The 25,287-nt window shown below is 48.6% G+C and overlaps 1 protein-coding gene across 1 annotated transcript in view; it reads left to right on the top strand.

Annotated features, from left to right (window-relative positions):
- The window catches only part of LOC138285620 (nmrA-like family domain-containing protein 1), a 122,030-nt gene that overhangs the window by 40,219 nt on the left and 56,524 nt on the right, over positions 1 to 25,287 (top strand). Inside the window, exon 3 of the mRNA XM_069225802.1 lies at positions 19,401 to 19,647. Within this exon, the coding sequence (XP_069081903.1) occupies positions 19,401 to 19,647 (247 nt within the window). The remainder of the gene's footprint in view (positions 1 to 19,400; positions 19,648 to 25,287) is intronic.

The raw sequence follows: 25,287 nt of genomic DNA, 5'->3' as shown, positions 1-25,287 counted from the left end.
CTAGATAATTGCCAATAGGCTGAGCAACACCACCATTCTGCACCAAATTATTAACATTATTATAAAGACATTCCTGTCTCCATTGTCCAAAACATCCGCACGCATGACATGGCTGCAGTTTCTTCTTTCACTGCACGTCAATCACATTTCCACTCTGATCTATCTGAACACCACATCCTCTACATCTTAACTGAGGCATGTTGTTAACCTGCTGTTGCACTCCTTGCATTTCACTAGTGTTCACCATCATCTGCAGGCTCTGTTTTTCTGTCTCAGCAGATTTCAATTTCATCACCATTAATTTCTCTTTCAACCTTTTCTGCTTCAACTCAATTTCGTCCTCGCGTACTATAGTACCTTGTCAATGGGCTTGTTCTGCCAACAAATGAAATGGTGCTTATCTCAGGCTTCAATCCTTGCACAAATCTAAATACAAAATGACTCATACCTTTAGGCTCAATGGTTTCAGAACCATTGTGCTGCTTGAAAGCCTGCAACAATCTTTCATAATATGCATTGATTGACTCTTTTATTTCCTGTGCTGTCCTGTCAATCTTCTGCCAATCAACATCTTTCAGGGAAACTAAGTTTCTTCATGAATTCAATCACTTTATAATACCCTTTCATCACCTCTTCAGACAGTGCACCTGTTACTGGATCTCTCGGCGCTTCACAATCTGGTCATTCAACACTTTGCTTGCACTTAACCCATAAATCAACTGGAATCACAATGTCAAAGGTGTTGAAATCCTCCCATAGGCATTTTGAAAGTTTCACACATCTCCCTGTCTGCTTATACCACTCTACTGGCTTCTCTCTCAATCTCGTTTAATCATTTGCTAAAGACAGTGTGTCATTTTTGCTCCACCAGACATAAACATAACCTCTACCTGGTATTTCTCTCATCGGCATAATTTTTACATTGTCTTCAGCCTGATTTGCTCCAGCCGGAGACAAATTCTGCTTTGCGTTCATTTGATTTCCTCTCTTTGCCCATTTGCCTTCCTTTTTATCTAATGCACCCCATGTTTGTCTGTATGTAAATAATTTCTTTATGTGCATTCTCATTCTGGGTGATCTCATGTTTGCTATGTCCTCGGTACTGAACTCTAATCTGCAGCTTCTTCTTAAGGGTTTGGATTTTTCTAAATCTACTTCACGTTTATTTTTTCAGCCAAATCTGCTATCTTCTCATAAGCCAGTCCTGCACGTTGAGTGACATCTTTGCACATTAATCGTAATTCCTCTTCTGTGTATGTTTCTAATTGCTCCATCACTAGCGTTCCCATAATCGATTCTTTTAATTCTAATTTTAATCTAAGCACATTCACTGTCCTGTCTCTCTCTGTGTCTCTCCGTGTATCTTCTGTCCTAATGTTTCCATTTTTTGCACTTGCTGCTCCTTTTGGACTCCAATTATCTAACCAATCAGTTAACTGCTGTGCTGAAAAACCTTGCAAACCTACACTGTTTCTCTGGGGCATTTTTGCTGGGTACTACAAAGTACACTCGTAACCTGATCTGGTATGGTCATGTAAGTAAGTGGGGATCCCAGGAAATCTCGCATCTAGTACTGGTCCTGCTTGATTTAACATCTGGTTTGGTTCTGCAATTAGTATAGAGGTCAAAGTTGGGACACAAGAAGTTATTCTCTCCATCTCCGAACTGTTTGAATATATCAATCTCTGAATACCAGTTGGTGACATGCCTGCAGATACTGGTCTTTCATGAACTGCTGAAACATTCATGGACTGGGCATTACTATTAGAGTAGCCTGAAGCATACAATGGAACAACTGGACCTATAGTCACAGGAACTCTTAATGCATCGGGTGATCCCATAGGACCTATCTGATTCTGACAAATGGTCATTCCAGCACTTTGACCTGTTAAAACAGTACTGAAAGTCTGTCCTGATTGACTCAGGATAACAATTGACACTGTCTGCACTGGTGTATACACAGGCATAGTCTGATTCTGATTAAAATTCTGCACAGGTGTAGTCACATTGGGTATAGACACCATCTGATTCATATGAGGACTTGGCACTACCTGATTCATAACTGGGCTTGTAATGTACTGTGCTGTATTGACAGTTGAAACTGGTAGATAAACCACAGGCATTTATGTCACTGAATTTGCAGGTGTACTCGGAAATATCTGAATCACGCTCTGTGTAACTGGAGCAGTCGGCACATTTGGGACTACATTCTGCACTGCTTCCTCAACTGAATGATATGGTGGGGTGTGAGTGGATGCCTTCTTCCACTAGTTCTGGAGGGGGCCTTGTGCCCTGTGATGCAGCATTTGGGGAGTGCAAGGTCACATTCTCTCACCTGGGTGCCATACCCACAAGATTTGCAGCGGGTAGGATGCATAACACTCCATGGAGGCAGGACTACAGTCCATCTGCCGGCGGCGATGGCTGCACAGTGGTGGCAGTGCCGGTGCTGGTGTCGGTTCTGCCAGTGGTGGGTGGAGGCTCCAGCCCTTCCCCTGCAGCCTCGGGCAGCTCCCCAATCGGGCTGCTGCCAGTGGTGCTGTTGGCAGTGCATGTGGTGGTGCTGATGGCCGTGCTGCCAGTGGTGGGGGGAGGCTCCAGCCCTTCCCCTGCAGGCTCGGACAGCTACCCACTCGGGCTGCTGCCAGTGGTGCTGGTGGCGGTGCATGTGGCGGTGCTGATGGCGGTGCAGGTGGCGGTGCTGCCAGTGGTGGGGGGAGGCTCCCGCTCTTCCCTTGCAGCCTCAGACGGCTGCCCACTCAGGTTGCTGCTGCGGCCAGTGGTGCTGATGGCGGTGCTGATGGCGGTGCATGTGGCGGTGCTGATGGCGGTGCTGCCAGTGGTGGGGGGAAGGCTCCAGCCCTTCCCCTGCAGCCTCGGACAGCTACCCACTCGGGCTGCTGCCAGTGGTGCTGGTGGCGGTGCATGTGGCGGTGCTGATGGTGGTGCAGGTGGCGGTGCTGCCAGTGGTGGGGGGAGGCTCCCGCTCTTCCCTTGCAGCCTCAGACGGCTGCCCACTCAGGCTGCTGCTGCGGCCAGTGGTGCTGATGGCGGTGCTGCCAGTGGTGGGGGGAGGCTCCAGCCCTTCCCATGCAGCCTCGGACGGCTGAAGCCCCATGGTAGGTGGTGGGGCCTCAGATCCTGTCACAACACCAGGCCTCCTGTCCCTCCTGCCTGCAGGGGCTTGCCCTTTGCCCTTGCCCTTGGCAGCTGGTGGTGCCTCCTTAGCCTTGGCAGCTGGTGGTGCCTCCTTGCCGTGAGGTGGTGCCTCTCTGCCCTTGCCCTTGCCGTGTGGGTGGCTCCCTGCCCTTGCCTTTGCCATGTGATGGTGCCTCCTTGCCCTTGGCAGCTGGTGGTGCCTCCTTGTCCTTCCCCTTGGCAGCTGGTGCAGGCACACTGTCAGTGCTGATGGGTGTCTCCTTGGAGCTTCTCACACCTGCAGTAGTGTTGTAGTTTGGACTCTTGCTCTGGGCAAGACTGCTGGTTCGAGGATGACAGTACTTATGTTTGTAGGTGACTATGCCTATCCTACAACAAGTCGCAACTGTAGTCCCAATCCTTCCGGCTCACTAGCAGTACCTGACTAACAACCCAAACAGTTAAAGGTGATTTGTGGCAGGACTCAGAAGTATGATATCTCAGGGAGTGTCGTGGTTAAACGGAGATGACCCCTTTCTCACAGATATATATATATTTTTAAAAATATTTTTATTGAATTTTCAGTTTAGATCCGTTTCCAACATTTAACATTTACAGTTTCAAGATATGGTAGCTCTGTTACGCATTTATCACACAAATAAACAATAAAACTTAACTTAGGTCTTGTCATTATACTCAAAAGGTAATCAGGTGCGGTTTCTGGATGATCAAATTAACCATGCGATTTTAGTGGACTTGTGTGCCCCGGCTTAGTAATGCTCTTTCCCTGGGCTATGCAGTTATTTGCTTTGGTGGGGGAGGCCCAGTTTAGTGGCAGTTTGTGGTGTATGGGTCCCCTTGACTTTATGTTCCTGTGCGGGGCACTAGGTCCGCTCTTAATGATCACTAAGGGTTGCTTCAGGTGGAAGAGGTGGGCGTGGGAGCGCACTCTAATTTTATAATTTGTCCCGTCCAGCTTACTCTGTGTATGAAGATTAGTTAGGTAAAAGTGTGTTTGTCTCGGGGCCGCCGTATGTTCCAATTCATGGCGGTTTCTCATCGCTCTTGGCCTCTAGTCTGCTTATTAAAGTTTCCCAGACCTCGCTTCCTGTATGTTGTTGGCCCTCCCTTGCTGATTTCCGCAGTACCAGTGACTCTGCACTAGCCCATCTCAGTGTCATGCTGTGCCAGGTTTTCAGATCTGGAGCTGTGGCCGCTTTCCAGTTCATCGCTATCAGTCTTTTGTACATCACGTATGCTAGGTCTGTGAACTTGTGTAGGTGCTTATGTTTCTTATCTCTCTGTCTCAGGCCCAGCAGGCAGGATTTAGGTTCCACTCTCAGTGACAGCCGCGTCAATTCCGATACCCTCTCCACCACTCCGCTCCACTCCCTATGCACCTGGGCGCATTCCAAACCATATGGTAGAAGTGTGCCAGTGGGGCCTTACACCTAGGGCAGGTTGGGTCCGAGCTGGGGAGCATGCGTTTGATCCTGTCTGGTGAGAGGTACGTTTGATGTGTGTAGTTGAATTGCGTGTAACGGAATCTGGGGTTTCTCGATACCCCCTGTGTGTGATGTAAAGCGTTCGGCCACTCCTCTTGCGAAATTGGGTTTGGAAGAACAGCGTTCCACCTTCCCCGTACATTCTCCAGGTTGGGTGCGGGGTATTTATTCAGGGTTTTATATAGATTCGACACAACCTTTGTCTGACTATCATTTGCAGCATATGGTGCAGTGCGGGGGAGATCGTTGGTTCTTGGTTTCCTGCCAACCATGTCTTCTTGATGAAATGGCATATGGTGTAATATGTCATAAATTGCCCAGGATTTACTGATGTGAGGGCCCGTACCGATTCAAAAGACATTAATGTTCCTTCCTCAAAGCAGTCTCCTACCGTCACTATGCCCGCCTCTGTCCATGCCGCTAACGAATGTTTTCTGTCCCCTCTTTCCCATCCAGGGACCAGACCTAACTGGAGGAGCGGCGAGTAGGGGAGCACGCTGCGGCCATTTTGAATATATCTTTTCCAGCATGCATGCGCCACTAGCATAAGCGGTTTATCAGTTGCCCCCTTCGGAGACCTGGTTGCCAGCCAAGTGACCAAGGGTTCACCGCACAAACTCGTCAGTACCCATGCAGACTCCGCCTGTGTGGGTCTATGCATCCAACTCAGTATCCACTGTAACTGTGCAGCCGCGTAGTAGAGTTCAAAATTGGGGGTACCCAGGCCTCCCGCATTCACTGGGCGCTGCAGTGTAGTCAGTGCGACGCGCGCTCTACCCCCTCCCTATATGAGCTGCAGCAAGGTTCCGTTCAAATCTCGGAAGAAACTCCTGGGGATCAAGAGCGGCAGTGCCGCGAAGTAGTATAGAAGCCTGGGTAATATCAGCATGTTTGCTATCGCCACTCTGCCCATCGGTGACAGTGGTAGTTTACTCCAGAATCGTAACGACCCCTTTATGGAAGCCAATGCTCTCCCCAAGTTTCCATCTCTGTGATCCTCTGGTCTGTGATATATTTGCACCCCCACGTATTTGAATGAGTCAAAGCAACATTTCAGGTGCCCAGTCGGGGTTGTTTCTCTGCTTAACAGGGGCCGTATGGTCAATGGGAACACGCACGATTTTTCCCAATTCACCACCAGACCTGACATCTCTCCGAATTCGGTCAGGAGTGAAATTACTAATGGAATCGTCTTGCTTCCCTTCTGCACGTATATTAAGGCGTCGTCTGCATATAAAGATATTATATGGTGCCCCCCATTCCTGAATATACCCCAGCAGTCCTCCATAATCCGCAGGCGGGTCGCCAATGGTTCCATTGCTATTGCGAACAGCAAGGGGGACAGGGGGCATCCCTGTCTGGTGCCTCTAGCAATCGGGATGCTATCAGATACAACTCCCCCCGTTTTCACACAAGCTTGTGGGTTAGAGTACAATGTCTGTACCCATTGTATATAATTAGGGCCGATTCCCATTTTCCGCATAGTGGCAAATAAGAAGTCCCACCCTAGTGTGTCGAATGCCTTCTCAATGTCTAGTGAGAGCACCATTTCCTCATACGCCTCCGGTGGAGTGCCCCCCAGCACACCCAACAGTCTAGGGATATTTAAAAAGGTGTTGTGTTTGGGGATGAAGCCATTTTGGTCTTCATGTATCAAATTGTGAATGACGGGTGCTAACCTATTAGCCAATATTTTACCCAGGAGTTTGCAGTCAGTATTTAAGAGTGAAAGTGGCCTATAGGATTTAACATCCGTGGGGTCCCGCCCCTGCTTGGGTAGGACCACTATCATAGCTTCTCTCTGCGTGGGGGGCAATGCCTTGTGGTTCCAAGCCTCCTCAAATACTTTCAGCAGATGATGCTTTAAATGCTTTGAGTACTTCGCATTGTATTCTAGTGGAAGGCCGTCTATTCCTGGCGCTTTATTCCTGGGCATCTGTGCTAGTGCTACGTCCAATTCCTCTGTGCTCAGAGGGGCCTCTAGTTTCTCGCCATCTTCCTGAGATAGTTGTGCCAATTGAGATCCTACAAGAAAGGATGCAAACTGTGCGGGTGTACAGGCCGCTCGTTTGGCATAGAGGTTCATATAGTATTCCCTGAACGCCCCATTTATCTCTTCTTGCGTGGTGGCTGTCTCGCCATCGTCTAGTTTTATAGCCCCTATTGGAGACTACTGTCTGTCCTCCTTTAGGAGCCACGCCAGCAGCCTGCCTGATCTGTCTCCCTCCGACTGTAGACGCATTAAATGATATTTGTGGTCGTGTCTACGAAAGCGAGAGTCTACTTCATTATATTTTATGCGCGCTTCCTTTAACACGGTGTAGGGTATCTTCCTCCTTGCCACCGCTTTTTCAAGTGCTCTCAGTTCCTTTTCTAAGTTACTGATCTCCGCGTGTAGGGTACGCCTCACCCCCCCAAGTGGATGACATGCAGTACCCTCTGACTACCACCCTATGCGCCTCCCACTCTGCCGCCCTTGAGCCCGCGGAGTCTGTGTTAATTTCCCAGTACTGCCTCAATGCTGTGTCCAGTCCCTCTGCGTATGCCTGGTCTTGGAGTGCTTCTGGCTGTAGTCGCCATGTAGGGATCACTGAGCGTCTTCTCCCCCATTTTAATGTCATCCTGAGCGGTGAGTGGTCCGATAATGTCTTAGCTAGGTATTCTGTCCCGTTAGTCAATGTGCATATATCAGCAGTGTCCCAAATTATATCTATTCTAGTGTGTACTTTGTGGGGTATTGAGTAGAATGAGTATTCTCTCTGTTGGGGGTGTTGCATGCGCCATAAATCGTGTAGTCTCATATCTTCCGCCCATATCTGCAAAGGGCACTTAGCACTTCTATTTGTTGTTCCTTTCTTGGGGGGGTTTAATCTGTCCAGCACTGCATTTGGTAAGCTGTTGAAATCGCCCCCCCATATGGCCGGGGCTGCAGGGTTTACTAGTAGTGCCGGGGAGAGTGTACCCAGAAACCCCGCCAGTGCGTTGTTGGGGCCGTAAATCCCTATAATCGATAAGTGTCTCCCATCTAGTTGACCCTCTACTATTACGTATCTGCCCCCTTGGTCTAACTTATACGAGGTTCGGACAAATGGGACGCCACCTGCTATCCATATCAGTACTCCCCTAGCAAATGCTGAATAGGCTGTGCCTGTTATCTGCCACCCCATTTCCCGCGGATCTCCTGTAACTCAGGCTCCAGTAAGTGTGTTTCTTGTAGAATACCTATGTGAACTCTTGCGTCTGAGACGTGCGTGCACTAGCGCTCTTTTGCCTGGCGTGCCCATGCCCCTCACATTGCATGTGACTATTTCATATTGGTGTGTATGTATATTTACGTGTTGGGACATGTATTGTTGTGTGGTGTACCTCTACAATACCCGTTCCGGGTTGCGACTTCCTTCTGAGCTCCCCCCCATTTCGCCGGGTGTGTGCTTAAGACTGATATCCGCGGTAGTATACCCTGTCCACTGAGTGGACCTATAACATACAACTTAACTCCCCCTTCCCCTCCCCCATTCTAACTATTTCCCTTGAACAACTGCTATCACGCAGTGAATCACACCACACTATACTATTTGGTGAAGCCTGTATCCGTACGAATACCTGTGAGGGAGCTATTTTGATTGCCAGATGTGTCCCTAATACGGAGCTCACATCCTTCCTCAGACCTAGTCTGCGTGTATGTATATGTGTGAGTGTGGGCGCTCCCGATATGTTAGCCCCCCATTCCGGGTGCTCTCGAATATTAACCAGCGTTCACAACAGGTAGGGATTAATTGTTCAAAAGATACTCTTTATAGCCACCATGGCTGGCAGTTCGGTTCCTGCTGCGGTCACTTCTGTTCCCTGGCCGCTTGTCACCCCAACAGGGCAGTGAAGGCAGTCTAGTTATTACCGTTCACAGTTCCTCTGCAGTTCTAGGGGTGACCTCCGGGCCCCTGAGCGCTTCTGTAATCGTGGAGTCAGAGCTAGCTGAATCCGACTCCGAGCCTGCCAAGGGGCCCGTCTGGAATGTCTCGAAAGAGTTCTGCATTAGAACGGGGTTTCTTTCAACACTTTTGCCCTTTCCTCCGCTGCCTGTCTCTCCGTGGGTTGACCCTTGGGTCGTCTCCTGGTGCGCTTCCTCAATGAGGAGGTCAGCCATTCCTCCTCTTCATTCGTGCCTTCGTTAGTTTGCGCTATGCCTTTAGCGTGCATCCAGGTCCAGGCGTCTTCGGGGGAGGTGAACATGTGGGTGCGAAATTACTCTCAGTTTGGCCGGGAAAAGGAGATTGTATTTAATATTGTGCTCCCGAAGTCGTTGTTTAATTTTTACATAGGAGTTCAGTTGTTTCTGGACCTCCTGTGTGAAGTCTGGGTAAGCATGGACCACTGAGCCCTCATGTCGGAATGGGCCTTTGCTGCGAAATTGCTGCAGTATCAGGTCTCGGTCCCTATAGTTTAAGAATCTCGCTATTAATGGTCTGGGTGGTTGACCAGGCGATGGCGGTCTCCCTGGGACCCTGTGCACCCTTTCCACAGAGAAAAACTTCGAGGGGGACCCACTCAGCACTTCTTTAATTAGCCATTGCTCTATGAATAGTTCCGAGCTCTGTTCTGGTGATTTCTCAGGAAACCCTACGAAGCGAACATTATTACGCCGGGATCTGCTTTCTGCTTCTTCGGCACGCCTCCATAGGATCTTCACCTCTGCGTCCAGATGCTGAATTTGTTTCTGTTTTTCTGAAACTATAGGACTCGTCTTGCTCAGGGTATCTTCCGTCGTTTTCACTCTCTCTGTCAAGTTCCGATGGTCCACTCTGAGTAGGTTCAGATCTTGCGATACTGTGTCTATTCTGAGTTCTAACGAGGATTTAGGGCCTGATTACAACTTTGGAGGAGGTGTTAAGCCGTCCCAAATGTGACGGATATACCACCAGCCCTATTAGGAGTTCCATAGGATATAATGGACTCGTAATACGGCTGGTGGTATATCCGTCACTTTACCATCACTTTTGGGGCGGATTAACACCTCCTCCAAAGTTGCAATCAGGCCCATAGTGTTCATGATTGCCTGTAGCACTTTTTCGAATTGTATAGAGTGGGACTGGAGTGTGCTCTCCAGCGACTGCAAGGTTGGGATTTCCTGTTGGTCGCTGGACGCCAGGCCAGGTGCATTTCGTTCTTGGTTTTTGGCAGACTTGGACTTCCCAGCCATTTTTATATCTTTTGGGTAACTCTCACAGCGAGGGGGCAGCTTTATTGTGTGTTACTTTAGTGGCCGGGCGCCCTAGGAGCACTGGTTCTTCTTTCGGCATATATTGCACTACTGAGGTCCCTTCAGCCTGCCTGTGGACCCTGTCTGTCAGGCCAATCTATGGGACATTGGGCTGGATCAATTGGATCAATTGGGGGGGGTGGGCCCTGCTGCTAATGGTTGGATGCTCCGGTCCAGGGGTGCGTATGGGTGCCCCCACAGGGTGCCTACCCTGCATAGAGCCGTTGGGGTTCCAGGTGGCCCAGGTGCCCGCAGTGGTCCGCCACAGACACCGCTCCTGCGCGTGTCCGTGGGCACCTGGCAACGTAGTGTAGGGAGGCCTGCAAAGGAGGTCGGCTTTGTGGAAGGCGACGGTGAAGTGGGGGGGGGGAACCTCCTGGCCAATCCAACCCCTCGCCTATTTTCTGCAGTCCATGTTGTTGCCCCCTTCTCACTGCCCCGACGTTGCTGGGGGGGGGGAAGGCATTAATTTCTTAATTGGGCGGTGGGGGGGGCTATCCCCGAAGCGCTTGGGCGCTGCACCCTTGGGTTGGGTGAGCACCTGCAAGTCCAATGCGGCTTCGCAGCCGTCTCCTTTCTTTGCCCCTTGTACCTGCCGCTCTGTTTGTCGTCTGGGTCGTCCCCGGCGTTCAGCCGCAGCACCACCGCGCTGCCGCTCCCCCTCGCATTCCGCGGAAGCGACCCGCCCAGCAGAGGAGAGCTGGTCAGGCCCGCCAGCACGCTCCACTCGCATCTGCCGGAGGGGAGCAGAGGGGGGGGCGCAACGACGAGGGGAGAAGCCGCTCCGATGCACGTGCCCACTCCTCAGGGCCTCTCCTTCGCCGAAGCCCCCCTGCCTCTTACCTCCGCCCCTGAGGTACCGGGGCACTCCGATCCACGTCCTCGAAAGCTCGAGCCTCCGAGGCGCCGCCACGCCGCGGCCTCACTTGCGTCTCGGTGCCCGCACGTTCCCGGCTCCTGCACTGCTCCGCTCGGGCCCCCGGTTCCGTGACCGACTCCGGGACCAGTTGTAAGCTTCAGGGCTCCAATCTCCCCGTCGGGAGCGCCCTACAGGATTGTTACTTTGGGCCCGAGTCGGAGCTCACAGCTTAGGCGTCCGACCCGGCTGCCATCTTGGCTCCTCCCCATCCTTTCTCACAGATATCTCATGTCTCAAACACAGGCAATGACGAAGATGAAATAATGTATCAACAGTTTTTTTTAATACAATGCGGTAAATCGAGTGGGCTGCAATGATTAAGATAATGAACAGTGCAAGAAATAGAATTGTAAAGACGAGAGTCATAATTATGAAGACCCCCACCATCTTGCGTTAGCATGGAAAAACATAAAGTATGTAGTATGTCCTACCCTATCATGATAGGTCTAACCTTCTACCTGAAGGAAAGCTGGGCATGCTAAACCTAATCTGCCAATGCCATGTCCCTGGAAGGAGCCCCCAACCCTGGTTACCTTGAATGAGGTCTCAAGCTCAGACTTCGGAAGAACACGAAGTCCAGGTCAGCGTCAAGGCGACATGCAGCATCGATAGCAGCAATGGTATCTGGTCGGAATCCCTCTGATTATCTGTCTAAAGTGTGATGTATTTATACAGATCTTCTTGGACCCCTGACGTAGGTTGTTCCAAAACAATAGATAACGCTGCATGCTTGGGACGGTAATTTCTAATGTGAGCACCTACAGTTTGTTTGTCTTAGTTGCATGAGTTGACGACTTAGCGTGGTGACACTGATAACATAATACTAAACAAAACGGCCTAACTATAAACAAGGCAGCCATCTTAGAAGAATTAATTAAATAAATTGTCTAAGACAGAGCAAGCTAAGTAGGTTAAAAGTCACTAGGTGACGGGGGCACAAGTCTACAAGCCAAAGGCTAACTCCTGTTATCCCATTAAAACAAACTAGGATTTACTACAGTAGCTGCCGAAACTACAGTGGCCGTGGACTGGGTGGCTGAGGTGCTCGCCTGGGTTCTGCCCACCCTGGCCCGAAGTGAAGGACAGGGGTAGGGGTAGGGAAGAGGTCAAGGGTGGAGAGGAAAAGCTTCTTAGGGACACTGGGGCGGGAAGTGGGTGATGGTTTGGCAGTGGAGGAAGAGGGAGTGGTTGTAGGTGTCTGTCTGCTGTGTTTGGGTGCAAGTGCATTGGCTGGATGCTGTTGTGAGGTGGATGGCTGTTGGGTGTCTGAGTGCTTGCGTTTGTGTACTTTGGGAGGAGAGGGCACAGACAAAGTGGGAGAGGACACAGGGGACGTGTGCATGGATGTGGGGGTGGTGACTGCCAGTGAGGGGTGTGTAGTGATAGGCATGCTGGTAATAGAGGCAGTGGGTGTAGATGTAGTGTATGCAGGTGTGAGTGTAGATGCTACTGGGAGGGAGGTGGATGACGAGGAGGAGGGGGACACAGTGGAGGCAAAGGATGTTGGTTTTTCTGCATCTGGATGGTGTTTGTGTGAGTGCCTGTGGGATGATGTGTGGTGCTTGTGTTTGCCTGAGCCACTCCTGTGTGTTGTCTTGGGTGCATGCTGGTCTGAATGTGTGCTTGGGATAGGTTGGGGTTCAGGGGAATGGACTGGGTAGAGGAAGTTGGAGGGGGGACGCTAGAGACAGGGACAATGGCTGCCATCAGGGAGGAGGCCAGAGCCTGGAATGATCTATGTTGGGCCACCACGCCAGGGTGAATGCCCTCCCGGAATGCATTTGTATGTTGCAAATGCCCTGCCAGGCCCTGGATGGCATTCACTATGGTTGACTGCCCAACAGAGATGGATCGCAGGAGATCAATAGCCTCCTCACTCAGGGCAGCAGGGCTCACTGGGGCAGGGCCTGAGATGCCTGGGGCAAAGGAGATGCCCACCCTCCTCGGTGAGCGGGCACGGGAAAAAAGCTGAGGGGCTGCTGGGAGGATGGTGCTGGTATGGGGGTGGCGGCTGTACCTGTAGTTGGGGTGGCCACAGAGGTGTCCGCCACCACCAGGCAGCTTCCATCGGAGGAGGTATCACTTTCAGAAATGCCCCCTCCAGTCTCCGCCGTGGTGCTCCCCTCGCCCTCTGTCCCACTGGTGCCCTCACTGTCGGTGGATTCGGCCTCCTGGGCCCTGTGGGATGCAGCTCCCTCCATCGCCGGTGCCTCTGCTCCTCCGCCAGATGATGCTAATGCACAGAAGGACAGAGTGACAAAACAAAAAGTGGGGTGAAGAGACAGAGAATACACTTGGTCAATGCCAGCAACACCACCACCATTAGAGTACACAATACACAGGGGACAGCCCTACGCACTAGCCGATGCTAGTCACCAGGCCATGGCAGTAATACATAACTCCAGTTGCAGCATACCCGAGCCCCACATAGCCCTGCCCAGTAGTGGATGCCCACTAGCTTGTTTGGGGGTGGAGTGCATCAGCCCCTGCCCAACATGAAACCTACAAATAAAATAGAAAATGGTCTCAGTCATACCGTCCGGCCTGTTACAGTCATGTCCCACCATATCCCTCCCATCCCCTATGCACATACATTGCCCACAATACATGCAGCATGCTGCCCAGGACCCCTCAACCACCCCCCTTACACGAGGCCTTCACACACAGTACTCCATGCATTCATGCCCCATGCATCATGCTCACAGTGTACTCACCGGTTGGTCTGGAGGCCCATACAGCATTCGGTACTGGGGTAGGACCCCATCCACCAGTCTCTCCAGCTCTGCAGCGGTGAAGGCAGGGGCCCTTTCCCCACTGACTGGAGCCATGGTCGGTTCCAGACACAGGTCACAGCAGCACTTGCAGTGTAGGTCCTCTCCTGTTGAAGGTCAGGTAGCAAGTGAGTGAACAGATAGAAAATGGTGGTCACGTCCGCGGCGGTGCGTACCGTCACCGCCGGCGTACATCACCGTTGGCTACTGTAACCCATAGGGCCTAATGATAACCAATGAGGAGGTGTACGGCGGTACTCGACCGCCTCCCGCAACTGCGAAAAACGTCAGCGGCATTACCTCATTTCCACCTGTCCATCCACACAAGACAGGCGCCCGCCATTTCGTTGGGGGGGGAGCAGGCCATGGCACCTAACTGCGTCACAGCAGACATAAGCACATTTTGGGACTAAACATCAACATACTGTTTCTGTCACAACATGTAATGCATTGTACATTGAGGAAATGTTGGAAACTGACCAGTTGCTCATAGTTTTTCCCCCTAGATTAGAACCGCTGGGGATGAATAGGAGATGGAGACATCCCCCCGTGTACAGGACCCTGGTGGACTTGGCAACAATGGAGGACAGGCACATTATCCTCACCTACAGACTTGATAGGGCCACAATCGAAGAGCTGTGTGCCCAATTGGAGCCAGACCTGATCTCAGTTAGCCGTCAGCCCACTGGGATCACCCCCCTCTTGTGCAAGTCCTATCTGTGCTCCATTTCTTGGCAACTGGCTCCTTCCAAGTGACAGTGGTCTTGGCGGCAGGAATGTCACAGCCAATGTTCTCATTAGTGCTGACCAGAGTGTTGTCTGCCCCGATGAAACACATGCACAGCTACATCGTATTCCCCCAGGTGGAGGATTTGGCCACAGTGAAAGCTGCCTTCTATGCAACAAGACATATCCCCAACATTGTTGGGGCTATTGATGGTACGCATATTGCCTTTGTCCCCCACCGGAAAAATGAACAGGTGTTCAGAAATCAAAAGAGCTTTCACTCCATGAATGTGCAGATAGTGTGCCTGGCGGACCAGTTCTTCTCCCATGTCAATGCAAAATATCCTGGGTTTGTGCATGATGCCTTTATCCTGAGGAATAGCAGCATCCCATATGTGATGGCTCAACTCCAGAGGCACCGGGTGTGGCTAATAGGTGAGCCCATGGTTCCCACCCGGTGCATGTTGGTATATGGGTGTGGGGTTTGCCCTAAGGGTTAGTGTCTGGCTAACAGGTTTCCCTCGGTATTTGCAGGTGACTCTGGTTACCCTAACCTCTCATGGCTACTGACCCCAGTGAGGAATCCCAGGACAAGGGCAAGGAATGTTACAATGAGGCACATGGGCGAACAAGAAGAATTATAGAGCGAACCTTTGGCCTCCTGAAGGCCAGGTTTTGGTGCCTCCATCTAACAGGTGGTTCCCTGTACTGCTCACCCAAGAAGGTGTGCCAGATCATCGTGGCATGTTGCATGTTGCACAACCTTGCCTTACGTTGCCAGGTGCCTTTTCTGCAGGAGGATGAGGCTGGAGATGGGCGTGTGACAGCGGTGGAGCCTGTGAACAGTGACGAAGAGGAGGCAGAGGATGAGGATGTGGACAACATAACATCTATCATTCAACAGTACTTCCAGTGACACACAGGTAAGACACTGTAACTTCACCTTCATTGCAGTTTTGTGCTGTAAATTTCCACTGGCAGGCTTCTGTTCCCACTACTATGGCCACTTACTGTACCCTTTGACATGTCTATTCACAGATATCTGTGCCCTACTCTGGCTCCTGGTGTATTGACTGCAGCACAATACAGGTCATACCTTTGTATACATTACTGTACAGTCTAATTGCAATGTCTACAGACTGTTAAAGGAATACATACATAAATCATGTGACATACTACATACTTGTATTTTTTCAAAGGATGTTTATTTAATTGTTGGGAAGTAAACGGGGATGTGCAATGGGCTTGGGTGATGGTGGAGGAGAGTCCAGGATAGAGTCCAGTCTATTTGTATCACAGGTGCATTGTCCAAGGGGGCATAGGAAGTGGAGCAATGGCAGTTCATGGTGGACAGGGTGACAGAGTGAGACACAAGGGTGACAATCAAGAGAGTCTTTTTTCCTGGCGGGGGTCTTGGCAATGTTCTCTGGCTTCTGCCTGGATCGCAGGGACTGTTTGCATGGTGGTTCTCCTTCTGCAGGGCGAGGGGTGCTGTTGGCCTCTTGTTCCTGTGGTGGGGCCTCCTGTCCACTAGCATCAGCGGAGGGAAAGGTCTGTTCATCGGTGTGGCTAGTGTCACTGTCAGGTTGGTGTGCCACTGCCTCCCTCATGGTGTTGGCCATGTCTGCCAGCACCCCTGCAATGGTGACCAGGGTGGTGTGGATATCCCTCAGGTCCTCCCTGATCCCCAGGTACTGCCCCTCCTGCAGCCGTTGGGTCTCCTGCAACTTAGCCAGTATCTGGCCCATCGTCTCCTGGGAATTTTGGTATGCTCCCAGGATGTTGGTGAGTGCTTCGTGGAGAGTCAGTTCCCTGGGCCTGTCCTCCCCATCACACAGCAGTCCTCCCAGTTTCCCTGTTGTCCTGTGCCTCTGTCCCCTGAACGGTGTGCCCACTGCCACTGACCCCAGGTCCATGATCATGCTGTGTTTGTGGGGTGTCCTGGGGTCCCTGTAGTGGTGGACACACTGCTGATTGACATGTCCTGGGGACAGAGGGATGGGCCCGCTGGGTGGGTGCTGTGGTGCTATTTCCTGAGGGGGAGGCTCTGTGGTGGTATGGGACTGTGCCTGGGTAACCGACTGTCCGGATGTCCCTGATGGGCCAGGTTGGTCATCCAGATCCAGGCGAGCAGAGCTGCTGTCATCACTGTGGACCTCTTCTGGGGGGGTACGGGTTGTTGCTGGCACCTCCTGTCCGGTGACGTTGGGTGTGGGACCTGTGGGGATGTAAATGCAGTGTTATTGTTTCTGCGTGTGACATCTTGTGCATGGGTGTGTTGGCCTCTATGTTTGTGACTGCTCTGTCAGCTTTGCCTTGTGTGAGTAGTTATTTTGTAGGCTAGGTGAGTCTCTCTAGTGTGCATGCTGTGGTGATGGGTGTCCATGCAGGGCTGTGAGTGGTGTCCATGCTTTATTGTTGCATGCAGTGCTGGGTATTGGGATGGGTGGGTTGTGATGGTGGGGTGTATGTGAGGTGGTGGGGTAATGGGGGTGAGGGTAGGGGTGGGGGTATGTGATGGCATGCAGGTAGGGGGGTGATAGAAATAGAGAATTGACTTACCAGAGTCCAGTCCTCCTGCTACTCCTGCTAGGCCCTCAGGATGCAGTATTGCCAAGTCTTGCTCCTCCCATGTTGTTAGTTGTGGGGGAGGAGGTAGGGTCCACCGCCAGTCCTCTGTACTGCTATCTGGTGTCTTGCAACCACGGAACGCACCTTCCCCCATAGGTTGTTCCACCTCTTCCTGATGTCATCCCTTGTTCTGGGGTGCTGTCCCACGGCGTTGACCCTGTCCACGATTCTCCGCCATAGCTCCATCTTCCTTGCAATAGATGTCTGCTGCATCTGTGATGCGAATAGCTGTGGCTTTACCCAGATGATTTCCTTCACCATGACCCTTAGTTCCTCCTCTGAGAACCTGGGGTGTCTTTGTGGTGCCATGGGTGTAGTGTTAGTGGTGTGTGTGAGGGTGTGTGTGGTGATGTGTTGGGATGTGTGCTATGAGGTGCGTGGATGGTGTATGGGTGATGGTGTTCTATGGCTCTGGTTCTGTGGGTACTCTTGGTGTGTTTCTCTCTCTGTTGGCAATGGTTAGTAGTCATAAAGGGTTGTGTGTGTGTTTTATAGTGGTGTGGGTGTATGGGTGTGGTGTGTATTTCAGGTGTGTAGTTTGAATTGTCCAATGTGGTGTTGTTTTGTATGTGTGTGTGTATTTTGAGCGTGGCGGTATGTACCGCCAATGGTTTACCACGGTTGAATGTCCGCCGCGGTGATTCATGGCTCATAATGTTGTGGGCGTAGTTCTGTTGGCATAACGGTGTGGGTTTTGCTACCGCCATTTTATCACTGACCTTTGGGCTGGTGGACTTGTGTGTGTGTCTGTATAGTGAGGGATTACTATGTGTGGGTCATAATATAGGCAGCGGTATACTGCCGCGGTCGCAATATGTTGGCGCAGTCGGCATGGCGGTAAGCGGGTCTTACAGCCAATGTCATACTGAGGGCCTTAGTGTCATAAAGACAATGCACCGAATCAAATTATAAAGATATATTAACACCATTGGCTGCCCAAACAGGCGAAACAAATGTAACTGAATTAGCATTAACACAATTAAGCATTCAAGAAGAAGAATACATATCATTAAGAAAATTATTTGAAACACAGAAACATATCTCAGGTCAGATTGTATCAAAGTTAGTCAAGTTCGATTAAGCTGAGTATTTTTGTGCTGTACATAGATTGTCCTTACAGCTAACGAAATTAGGAAATGCATGTGTGTGGACGGGCAAACACATGCATGCAAAATACAAAAGGAAGATGAAATAATTTTAAAAGGTATATATCCAGGGCTACAGAATACTAACTAGAAAAATAAAATAGGTGGGTGTCAGCATGCTAGCTTCCACTCTAGGAAAAGAAGGACATGTCAAGGGAAATGTCAATCAACAGGGAGCTATACCTCTCCAAAGGACAGCATTCAAGGATTCGCCATCAGCAAAGCATCAGTTCAACAGCAAAGTCCAGTCATGCATGTCATCAGGGAAGTGCAGAGCGAGAGTTAGGGGGCAAAGGGTCTTGAGAGTCGAGAAAAGACTGACTGGAACTTATGAAGTCCATCCCTAAAGAAAACACACAAATTAAATTGATTTGTCAGTTCGGTGGCCTCACATCATGCAAAAGAGGCATCATCCTATCAAAAAGTCAATAAAACGTCAGGTTGCAACAGTCCGTTAATTTCCCATGTCCAGCTTGAGATCGTCTCATCTTTCCTTGTGACTCCAAACAATAGAAACAATTGTATTCTTTTTGCCAACAGTCTCAGTTCTTCCCAGGGAATACAGAATGCTCTTCTCAGTTCCATGTGACTCCGTATGTCAGTTGAAACAAATTATTTCATGTTATGTGCACAGGCCTGGATGTTCCTTTTTCAAAGGTACTGAACTAAAAGTCTCTGCAATTAAAGAAAGAATCCATTGCTACTCATGGGAACGGAACCTAGAGGACAATTTTGTGTTAGAAAGAACAATGATTCATCACTTTATATGACTACAAATAAAAGCTCTGCAGGCCTAGGTATGCGAACACAAGAACTATAAATGCATCAATATACTTGTTAATGCAACACACATAATATGCAAACTTGTAAATTCATCATTAATATTATACCATCAGAATAAGTAAAACATTTCAGTATAAACTGTATAACTTTCATAACAGAGAAGTGCATTATTCTCTTTTGCACACAACTTTAAACTCATACATCACACATGAAACATTAGAAAAACGAATTTGTTTTGATACTAGCAGGTAGTCTAGAGTCTAAAATATAATTTACCATTGTTGAAATGTTATTAGTACATTGTTAGATCTGGTAGGCACAATTGTGACCACTAAAAACGAAAACATGAGCACTTTTAAAATATGTGTCAGTTTAGCTTTCTATGTTAGGCTGCCAAACATGAGAAATAAATTCTCACCTTCTGCGGATGTCTGGGTCACTAAAAGCATTATTGAATTTTACGCTCCAACAGTACTTTGGGATAACAAAACACCCCTGTCTAATTACTGTGTTGTTTCTTAACAGGGCAAATTGGTGGCAGATTTGGCAGGAACCCTGGGCCTCAAGCACGTGGTTTACAGCGGACTTGAGAACGTGAATAAAATGACAGGCGGAGCTTTGAGGGTCGCACACTTTGATACGAAAGGGGAGGTGGAAGAGTATTTTTGGGAAAAAGGTGTTCCCATGACAAGTGTCCGAATGGCTTTCTATTTCGAAAATTTCCTTACTGACTTGAAACCGGTGAAAAATGCCAGTGGAGAATATGATCTGGGTAAGTTGTGTACAGAGCTTTGTTCATAGTTACAAACAAATGAAAACATTAGGGATTTAAAAGGTAGTTACCTCAAAAATGAATTGTTTCAATTTGCTTAGTATTACCTCTGATTGATACACCCATTACATTATGCAAAGATGTTGCATTACATTAGTATGAAAAATAACGCAGACTTTACAGTTAGATGCCGTTTTTATTCTGAATTGGATGTTTGGATACACGTGTAAATGAATGATGAGTGTGCCTACTTGAGCCTAATTCACCTAATTCAAGCCCTTTTTGGAGTGGATGTTCTTTCAGATTAGTCAGCTGAGATGTGCTGCTCATTTGTAGTTGAGATTTGAGATGTTCAGAGGTATTTATCTCAAAACTGGTTGAACTCACTGGTGAAGCAGGGACTTTAGTTTAATATTTTGTGTACCGTATAAATCTTACCAACTCATCTGGACAAAAGACCCTGGTTTCTCATCTGGGCCCAGTCAACCGACGTTTGTTGTAGATTAATTATTCAGAAGCTGTAAATAAAATCCACTAATCATTACAGTTTCAATTTTAATCTTTTGGGAGTTCAAGATGAGAGGTGGCGTGAGTTTTGAAGCTTTATTTAAAATCTTTTAGTCAGCAAATCTTTATTTTTATCAGTAATAATAATCAATCAATTTATTCCCCCTTTAATTTCTTGAAAACTCCTGAACGGATTAACACAAAATTTGCAGCAATTTTGTTTTAAAAGCCCTCCCTGTCTGCAAAGGCAATAGTTTCATCTCTTTCTTTGCCCACATCTCTGCTGGCAGGGAAAGGGATGAAACCTCTGCTCCTGTGGGTGAGGGCACTATGACAGCTCTCACACACTGGAAGCAGACTGTTTGCTCTGACTCTGCAGGAGCTATCAAAGCTAATAGCTATGTCCCAGGGGTGGGCACCCCAGGACATAGTAGGAGCCAGCCCTGGGTGGTGGTGGTCCCCAGGACCATTATTGGCTCCACAAGGGAGGCCGCACCTCCCCACGCCAAACTTTGTAAACAGCCCTTCATTATTTTAGTTCAGCCCTGGGGAGGTGGTGGTCCCTGGGGCTGGGGGGGGGGGGCTGCATGGCCACCCTGCATTAATTGAATGCTAGCCCCAGGGAGGTGGTGGTCCCTAGGGGAGTAAATAAGCCCAGTAGGGAGGCCCCAGGTGCCCCTTTCTTTATTTTTTACATTCCCCTGTGATCTGACCCACCAGGGGGCTTTATTAAAACAAGTGCAGGAGAAACAAAAAGTGTTTTGTTTGCCCAGGGACCCAAGCACAAGTGCTAAGGGGTCAGGGTGTCTCTACCCTGACTCCTTTTCTTTTTTTCACTTTTTTAAGGGACTCAGCTGAAGACAAGTCCCAAGATGGTTTTCAACACTTCCTGGTTGAGTGTTGGCAGTCAATCCGAGCTCTGCAGATCTCTGCACAAGCTCTCATTATGCGCAAAGTCATTGGGTAGGATCCGCGGCCCTAGATATACAAATTTGGATATCCTTTAATTTCTCTTAAACTTATGAACGGATTTACACCAAATAACAAAAAGCGTGATCTGCTTACCGAAAGCTACATTTCTGCCACATTTGGTATAATTCCGTCCAGCAGTTTGGGCTGTAGTTGTGTTAAAAAATCCTACAGAACTTACCATGGGAAACACATGTTTTTTGACACCCCCCCCTTTTTTTCTTAGCCCCCGTTTGACAGAGCACCACAAAACTTCTCATGCACAACAAGCATCACAGGCATACTTTTTGGAAAAAATTCGTGAACATTCGTCAAATGGTGACAAAGATATAGGCAATCCAAAAAACACTTTTTGTATGGAAACATCATTCTAGCATAAACGTTTTAGGTGACAGTGCATATGCCTTAGGTCTGTGGATTCTGACCCAATATCTAAGTGCTCATATGCCAGAGAAACAGGAAGGTAATGCTCAGTGTCGGACTGGAATCACAATTTGGCCTGGGTACCCCCATAAAATTGGACCACATTCCCAGATCACACCCATTCATGAAACAGCATTTGGGTAGTCTCATGGGGCTAATTTTTAGAGGAAATGTTTGATAAATTATGTAGTTTAAAGCTCATAGAGCCAGAAACATCGGTGAAAACTAGAAGCACTACATTTTGGACTGGTGGGCAGGGTGAATTAAAATGGCCAAAAGGCCACAACTCCTCATCTGGTAATGTTTGCCACATGGCCGTTTTTTTAACCAGCATTACCTATATTTTAATGTCCTGGGTGGTACGAAAAAGAAAAAAATCACCTAAAGCTGCTATTTCCTCCTCTGATAAATATGTACTTTAAAGAGAGTACGTAAGGTGAAAGCAGTTTAGAATGTAGACTAAAGCTGCTTTAATGATCCATGACTGATAGTTAAACTAAACCAAGGCAGAAAGCCATGTTAAAAGGAATAGTGATGTTTGTTTTATTATATAAAGAATCCTCTTTCATTTGTATTGCTCCAGCCTTTGGAGATTCTTAAAACATGAGCAAACAGAAGGTTATTTTTTATTGTATTTTTATATAGCTTGAAATCAGCCCAAGGGCGGCAATTATATGAGCACCAGTTAAATTGCAGGAGATCAAATTCATATTTGTTATTTTAGGCCTTGGGCAACTAAGCCATTTGCCAGGAACCACAGTTTGTTGAGCTGAGGCTGGGATTCAAACCTATTTCCATAGTTCCAAATTCAGCAGCCCTGACCCTGATACGACATCCTCTCAATTTTCCTCTCTGGGAAACATACACCCCCGTCTACCAAGGCCTGAAGGACACTGGTGCCCACAACAAGCCCTCAGCGAGGCTGGTTCATTTATTCTTACCCCTCCCCAGCCAACTATAACCTCAAGGTGATGGCCTGGGAGGGCAGGGGTGAAGAAAAGCACAGAGCTGCTGCTGCTCCATGGGGGCTGAGGTGATGATGGCCCGACAGCCACATCATCTGCCACATCACCAGCCCGGCAGGGGAGTGGGAGTGTATCTGGGTATCTGCGCCGGCCCCAGGGGGTACCAAGCTAAAGTCTGCACTGGCCAAAACTATACTGGCCTAGTTACGCTGCTGCAAGCTACCCACTCAGGCCCCACATTACAGTGGCCTGGCAGGGAAGACAGTAAGGCTCAGTAGGCTGGTTGACAGAGCTCCTAACAAAAACCGGCCCACAGGTGACTCTTAGGCACCAGCCCATCACCCAATTCCTGACTGCCCTCCTTCCTAATCCGATGCTGGTAAGACTATATAAAAGCACTGAAAGAGCATCATTGAGAGAATACTTTGACTACTGATAAACAGATTCACAAGCTTTCACAAAAGTGGTAGAGCACTTAAATATGATCCGGAAACATGTTACAAGATTATTGGTGCAGGTGCAATGATGCATAATATCGCAATAAGGAAGGGGCACCCTATCAATAAGTTCAATGGTTGTTCCGATGATGACGGCAATGTCTACCCTTAGGGCCCACTCCTAGGACAGGATGCAGCAAAAATTGTAGAAGGATGGCATGCCAGACTGATGTGACAAAGAAATATTTTGAGGTACTTTTATATGCACATGAAAGTGTAAATGAAACGTAAGACTGTACTGATGTTATCATATGTGACTGTGTAATCACATGACATGAAATGCAAAATTGAACAAACAAATTAAGCCAACAGGTAGTGATATTTAACGAAACAACTGTTCCTATTAACAATGAAATTACAATAAATTATAATAAATAATTCTATGAAAATATATTTGCGTCTTTGTTTAGTATGAGATCCTCTTTAAGAATGATGCTGCATTTCACTGGCCGCTGCTTCACCACTCCTGGCATATATAGCATATATACTATCTTCTCCATAAAAAAACGGATCCTGGAACACTGCAGAGCTATTGCGAACAAGGATGCAACTTACCCAGTGGCTCGTCACTGCAATTTGGTACATGCAGGCATGACAAATAAGATTATGGGGGTCATTTTGACCTTGGCGGGCGGCGGAGGCCGTCCGCCAAGGTACCGCAGCTGAATGACCGCACCGCGGTCAAAAGACCGCGGCGGCCATTCAGACATTTCCTCTGGGCCGGCGGGCGCTCTCCAAAAGAGCACCCGCCGGCCCAGAGGAAATGCCCCTGCAACGAGGACGCCAGCTCAGAATTGAGCCGGCGCAGTTGCAGGGGTGCGACGGGTGCAGTTGCACCCGTCGCGTATTTCAGTGTCTGCTTAGCAGACACTGAAATACTTTGCGGGGCCCTCTTACGGGGGCCCCTGCAGTGCCCATGCCATGGGCATGGGCACTGCAGGGGCCCCCAGGGGCCCCGCGGCACCCCCTACCGCCATCCTGTTCCTGGCGGGAGACCCGCCAGGAACAGGATGGCGGTAGGGGGTGTCAGAATCCCCATGGCTGCGGAGCGCGCTCCGCAGCCATGGAGGATTCACAAGGGCAGTGGTAAACCGGCGGGAGACCGCCGGTTTACCCTTTCTGGCCGCGGCTGAACCGCCGCGGTCAGAATGCCCTCGGGAGCACCGCCAGCCTGTTGGCGGTGCTCCTGTGGTCGGTGACCCTGGCGGTCACCGGCCGCCAGGGTCAGAATGACCCCCTATGTTTTTTGGAATAGACAGAGTCCTGGGTACTCCAAGGGGGGGGGGGTGTGACAGAGAGAGGAAATTAAGAAGGCTAGAATCGGAGTATATTATTTGGCTCAATAGCCAACATCCTTCGGGTTTGAACAAGGACAAGGAACTTTTTGTACATATTGGTTAGTAAACTTTGAGAGACGAAGGCTCATGGGTACCAATAGTTGTGCAGGGCTTTATTTAATTTGGTCATGATGACTTTTGCTATGAATGGGGCTATCCTACAAATACTAGGAGAATTGTGATGATGTTTGTTTCTCATTTGATAGTGAAACAGAAATGATGCTGAAGTGGAATTTAGAGTATTATATTTTTTGGGTTATATATATTTTTTGGGTTATATATAAATATATATTGTGTAAATTGGTAAATTGTAGGATTTACTTGAGGGAGAAGGTGGTCATATACTTAAGGTAGGAGGGGCAGTGGTGATTTTAAATTTTTTCTTTGTGGGTTAATGAAGAAGACCATGATGGTTGAAACGCGTTGCCCTTTTATGACATTTTATATTTCAAATTTTGAATTTTGACAAGGAATTTTAGGTCTGAATAAACATTTCAGTTGTCTGCAGTGCCAGCGTTTGAACTCTGTTTGGTGGAATATTGGAATGGGTCCTGCGCCCATAATGGAGCACCAGCCTCGCTAGGCGAGCGTAGGAAGGAGAGTTTTAAATATATATATATATATATATATATATATATATATATATATATATATATATATATATATAGATACACATATATATATATCTCCCTCTCTCTCTCTCTCTCTATATATATATATATATATATAAAAATATATATATATATATATATATATATATATATATACAATTAATTTTCCTCTGAATTGAAGGAAAAGCCAGGACACCTTCAAGTTGCTGGTAATAAATAAAGATTTATTTAGATGTATGACTCCCCTCCAATGTGTTTTGGCCGTAGCCTTTGTCACGGATGGAGTGTGTATGTGAAAACCCAGTATAAAAAGCATTAAACATAGAAGACG

Source organism: Pleurodeles waltl, chromosome 3_1 (assembly GCF_031143425.1).
Source record: "Pleurodeles waltl isolate 20211129_DDA chromosome 3_1, aPleWal1.hap1.20221129, whole genome shotgun sequence".
NCBI classification, from domain to species: domain Eukaryota; kingdom Metazoa; phylum Chordata; class Amphibia; order Caudata; family Salamandridae; genus Pleurodeles; species Pleurodeles waltl.
Note: the sequence above shows the minus strand (reverse complement) of the source record. Positions and strands in the feature narration are given on the sequence as shown.